The 6000-nt window shown below is 33.5% G+C and overlaps 1 protein-coding gene across 1 annotated transcript in view; it reads right to left on the bottom strand.

The window, feature by feature from the left end:
* Positions 1-2689: 2689 nt before the first annotated feature.
* The window catches only part of Pcdh10 (protocadherin 10), a 59321-nt gene continuing 56010 nt past the window's right edge, over positions 2690-6000 (bottom strand). The window contains exon 5 of the mRNA XM_055625961.1: positions 2690-3209. Coding sequence (XP_055481936.1) covers positions 3139-3209 — 71 coding nt within the window. The 3' untranslated portion in view covers positions 2690-3138. The remainder of the gene's footprint in view (positions 3210-6000) is intronic.

The following is a 6000-nucleotide window of genomic DNA, read 5'->3' as shown; positions in this document are numbered from 1 at the left end:
TTATACTGTATAACAAAAGCACTCAAAATAGAAAGAGTTTCTGTCATGGATATAATAAAGGCTTATAATTTAATTTATCCTTAAACTCTTCTCATCATTCCTATTAGTTGTAAAACAAGTTCTGAATAAACCACCCATCTGTACAGTTATAGTGTAGGGGATTTATGCCTCTGAAATAATTTCCTTTTAAAATTCAGAATCTCTATTTTGGACCATTCTAATGAAAAAAAAAATTACTTGGTGAAGTGCTCCATTTTATCTTCATCTTTAAGCTGAGAAAAAAGACAACAGCTACACATAGGTTTAGGTCACTTCCAAGCTCCAATGTTCGCCAGGCTTATCATTAAGAAATAAGCTTACATGTCTCAACTTGTCATTTGTTAATGTGTGAATGAGTTCTCTTTCATGTAAGTGGTGAGAAATAGAGAATAATGTTTGCCCCAGAGGACCCGCTCAGACAGCACCAGGTTTCTCAATACCTTCATAGCGATTTTTAGTTTGTTTTAAAGACCATTCCAACCAGCTTTGTTTGTTTTTTGCTTTACTATGGAGTCACATAAAGACCCACTGCAGATATTTGGGCTTTTATCATATTTTAACAAAATACCATCATTAAAACACTTTTCCAAAGAATTAGAAGAAATGATTTCTACATTTTATTGGGTTATTAGGAGACTTGTAGGATTTCTTGTTTGGGGGATTTCTTTCCCTTTTTCTTACTTTGGTGTTGTTGTTCTGTTATTTTGTTTTGTTGGTTTCATTTCCTGCTTTCACTTCTACCCAGAATGTCCATTCAATAAGGATCCTAAGTTAATTCATGGGATATTCTAGTCATAGAATATAAAATTATTCTCCTCCTATTTAATTTAGAGTGTTTTGTTGGATATCATTCCCCCAAAGAATTCTATGTATGATTAAATTTAGATGAAATAACTTATCTAAGTCTCTGAATTGACCACAAAACTTTAGGAAGGATACATGTTTTTCAGAAAGTACAAGTAGTGCTTCAGGACTCCTGGCATTGTTCTGGGTTGCCTATTTCCTACTTGTTCATTTAGTCTCCAAGCGTGGTTCTAAGCCCTGTATGCACGTATTTATTAGCTCATCTCTGAAATATTTGACATCTTAGAATGCCGTGTTGCCAAAATGACAGTTTCAGAGCAAATTGATAATTACGTTTTTCTCAAATGCAACTTGAATTATCATCATTTTCTTCCATACATATTTTGAAGATTAATAAGCGGTAGTTTTTGCAAGATACCAAAATGGGAAAACTCCCTGGCCTACATTGAAAACATAACTATCACAGCCCATTACCATCTTAGTTCTCTGGGAATTGTCATTGGTTTCTAAGTATTTTTTTTTTTTAATTTAAAATATTTACTCTCTGTCTTTGAAATCAAAGATACTGGTATCTCTGAATTCTGGAGACAGCAGAATTTAGGACATCTTGCCTCAAAATCAAATTTTTCTTTTGTTAACCAGTTAAGGTGCTTTTTTTTTTTTCATTCATTTATATAAGATAGAATTTTATAAGAAGGCTTGTCATTTACATAAAAAAAGAAAAGAGATTTTCTTATGTATAACTAATTTTAAAAGACTAATTATGAGATCCACTTTACTGAAGGCGGTCAGGATAATTACAGAATATTAAAAGTTAACAGCACATACTCTTCAGATGAAGTTAGTTTCATGGAATCTGTTCTTAGTAAGTTAAGTGTTGACGGCAACTCGTGACTTTACAGCCATATTGAGCTTCCTTTGCTCAATAAAGAGTGAAGGTACTTTAAATACTCTTCTCAGAGATGAGATTTTATTTGCATTTTTGTGTAAATGTGTTTTGCTTGCACATATGTGTGTGCCCTGTGTGAGTACCTGGTGACTAGGGATGCTAGAAGTAGGTATGCGGTTTCTTGGTCTTTGAATTTTGGAGAGTTGTAACCCTCCATGTGTCCACTGGGAACGGAATTGAAGTCCCCCGCAATAGCAATAAGTGCTCTAAATTGCTAAGGTATTTCTCTGTCCCTCCACCTTTAAATATTCTGGATGTGTCTGTACTGGCCCAGGGAACATGTTTCTATGTGGAAGAAAAGCCCTCGTTTGTTGCTGGGATCTGGAAATATTCACTCTTGCCATGTGAATATTCTATTGACTTCATGAAACGTGATGTCTATCATATCTGGCATGACAGACTGGGTAGATTACTCTTGTCTTATAACACTCTGTTTTATGATGGATTGTTCTGAAAAGAAGGTAAAGCTTTTGTTACACTAGGTTTCCTGTTTTGCTTCAGAGGCATTCATGCTTTGGTTCTAAAAGAATAACAAATATGAATAGATGAGGCCATTCCTGGGCAGGATTCTCCTTCTAGGGAAAGCAGTCTCTGGAGTTTAAGATTCTTCAATAATCTGTCAGAAACGGGCAGTGCTGTGTAGAGCTGTTCATTTCTATATCTCATTTTGGATTGATGTACACTCACTTTTATATCCTTCAGTTCGATATAGCATTTGGCCTTTCATGTTCTCAGTTTAAGCCAAAGGGAATTCAAAGATATTTCAAAGTGTAATTATACCAATCTGCATATAAAAGGCTATATGTCCTACAGAGGGTCTTATGAAAAAGCAAACGCTTTCAAAGAAGAAAATTAGAAGTAATTCCCACAACTGAAAGTCACCAAAGTTAATGCATATTTCATTTGATGAGAACATTTTATTTTTGAAGCCAATATATTAATTCAGAAAATGATGGGGATTTTATGTGTGTGTTGTGTGTGAGTGAAGTGATGAGGAGTAAAGTAGAAGTGAAAATTGAGGAGCAAAGCAAAGAACCAGCAAGTGCACGTTATATATGTTGTTTGGAAAAATAGCCACACCACATCAGAGGAGTCAATGCTCACATTACTGTAACAAACAATGAATTTCTCAGTTATCTATTGTATTAGCTATCTATTGTTGCTAAAGAAGACTCTCAAGAAGACAGCAGCATAATCCTCCCATCTTTATCTCACAGTTTGTGTAGTTTGGAATTAGTGCAGCTCAGTGAGTGCCTGGTAGAAGTCTCTCAGATTTGCTGCCTCGCTGTTGTCTGGGGCTCAGTCTTCTCTGAAAGCTCAAGTTGAGAACTGGCTTCTGCGCTCAGTCATGTAGTTGTTTGCTTGCCTCCATCTTTAGTCAAGTGAGCATCTCCACGTAGCTGCATCCACAGCATTTCTGCAAGAAACAAAGAGCACAAGAAACAAGGAGACAGTATACAAGGAGCTTCTCAGAGGGGAATCCATAGATGCTGTTCTACTCTGAGGTCAGAGGGATAGCCCCTGCCTCCTCCCACTGTGATTTCTTGGAGGTGGTTGTTATACTCCACCTCCATTCAAGAGAAAGCCTTGAATAACAGAACCTTTCTCCTTTCCTGTGTATGTTCATTCAATGTTATTTTTAGTCTTTAAGAAAATGTGATTGACCTTTGAAAATAGAAGTCCTACAAAGGTTTTTGAACTAAAGGAACGTATACTTTTTGAACAAACCCTTCATCTATATTTTTCTAACATATCGCTCTTCAAATTAAACTTCTTAAATTCAGAAAGTTTTTTTTTACATTTAAAATGATGAGAAAGTGACATAATTTTCAAAAAAAATGTTTTTATCCTTTGAGGGGGAAATTAGCATTTAGGAAACCTCACAAACATAATTGTGTGATTCTAAACCTAGCAGAGTACTTAGCAGAGAACTTGAGCAGCATATGGTTATCGCAGTCCCAAACAGTAAACTGTATCTGTATGTGCCAATTCTTAATTACCAGCTCATTAACACGCAGGTGTCAATTGCTGGTGGCAAAGGCAATACCCACATGGCCTAGTTTCTGTCATGCACAGTGTAATTAAATTGACCTCCAGTGCTGAAGCTCTCTAGTTTCCTGTTACTATTTAGGCACTAATTCAGGTCCTAATCAAGTCAGGACAATATAGCCGATAAAACAATATAGTAAGAGAAAAATATGCTCTTCTTTGCTATTTTTAAAAACTGAATTATCATATGGAAATGTAACCTTAAAAAAAGTTCAGTAAATAATCACTAGTTCTAAACATTACAGACAACAATGTACATCACACATCCCGTTCAAACGATAAAGTATTTGCAAAAGAAAACTAACTAACTAACTAACTAACTAACTAAATAAATAAATAAATAAATAAATAAATAAATAAATAAATAGATCTGAAAGTGACATTTAAGTAAATGAATTGTATTTGGCATGATTTTAATTGAATTGTTGATATGTAATGAAGATAATGCATTGTTTATTTTTACATTTTAACTATTAATTCAAAATGTAATTCTACCTCAAACACGTTATCACTTTCCAATAAAATCACTGACATAATAAACCTATAGTAACAGGGATTTACATCTAAGGGCTCAAAGCAACAGGAGTTATGATTCTTTCCTGATGGTCTACCATGAATTTTACAGGGTTTTCCTAGGCAGAGAGTTCATTTTCAAGCTTCAGGTTAAGAAAACAAAAGAGGCAAATTTTTCTATTAAAAATATCAACCCACAAGGAGCAATAAAAGAGAAAGGTGAGGAACCACCTCTTACGTTTGGGGAACTTTAAAGCGTAACTGGATGTTCCTGACATCATATTTGTAACATTTAATTCTTAGTGACAAAAAGAGTAGGAAGAAAATACAAGATTGATTCCACAGAAAATTCCAAAGGCTCAGAAGCTGATCCAGCAAATTAGCTGAGGAATGAGAATAAAATTCAGTCAGAAGCAGGATCAAAAATGCCATTAGGAAGTCATTAGACCTCACAGATGCCCTCATGTACCTGCACAGGTCTGTGAGCAAGTGTGCGTTCTAGTTGGAAAAAAAACCTCCTTTTGGAGGTTAAACAGACAGTGCTTAGATTGGAAGACAGCAGGCGGAGTTTAATGTCTGATCATCATACAAGAAAAGTCCCCAGATTTCTTTTCCCAATTAACTTTCAGAGTACAAGTACCCAGGATTTTGCCTTTAGGCAGAAAATCTGGAAAAAAAAAAAAAGTTCAGAACATCTAACTTACTTAAGGAAAATATACGTAAACAAAGTAACATGAATTCTCTGGTTAAATTATTCAGCTAAATGACTCTATAATACCTATATACTCGATAAACACTTCCTGCCAACAGTTTACCATTCAAATTTTATTGTAAAGATGGCCAAGTCCAAAATCTTATATAAGTCAAGAAAATCTTACCATTGTGTTACCTTAATTTATGTAACTTTTTTTTTACCATAATTTTAAAAAAGAGACACTGTTCATTGAGGTGTCTCCCATCCATATATTCAGTTCAAATGTTGTTGTAAAAGAGATAAGTTATACATATCTATTCTTTCTAATTGGAATTATGCTCAAAAGTTTATGTGCCAGAAAAAATCTGTACCATTGTGTTAACTCTGTTTATCTAACATTTTTATTATAATTCCAAGAAGGAGACATTACTCATTAAGGTTTCTGTCATTCTTACCTTCAGGTGACTAGGAAAAGAGATTAAATACAAAAAAAGAATTCAAATAAATTATTGAAAAATATAAAAGAAAATTTTTTGGAATTAACATAATAAACATATCAATAAACATTTAAGTCCAATGGAGGTTAGCCTATAAATATATCAGAAAATAAAAATTACAACAAAAGATTAGAATATAAACATGTAATAAAGTGAGTCAATCCTAGAAAGTAGACTTTGTTATCCTAGAAAGTAGACTTTGAACATAGGTTTTTTTGTTTTGTTTTTTTTTTTTCAAATAGCAATTAGCAAAGAAAGTTCAATCTCTAAATAATAATGTATCTGTACTGAAGGGGATCAAGCAAAGATAATGAAATAACAATTCAAGAAAACTTGCAAAATCTGAAAAGCTTATTTGATAGTCCAATGCATTTACCAAATTCCTTCAGCATAAATTAAAATAGATATATATTTTAAATTAAAATAGATATATATTTCAAATTATATGATAGCAT

Source organism: Psammomys obesus, unplaced genomic scaffold (genome assembly GCF_907164565.1).
Source record: "Psammomys obesus unplaced genomic scaffold, mPsaObe1.curated_primary_1811, whole genome shotgun sequence".
Taxonomy (NCBI): domain Eukaryota; kingdom Metazoa; phylum Chordata; class Mammalia; order Rodentia; family Muridae; genus Psammomys; species Psammomys obesus.
This window is presented reverse-complemented; position numbering and strand designations above follow the sequence as displayed.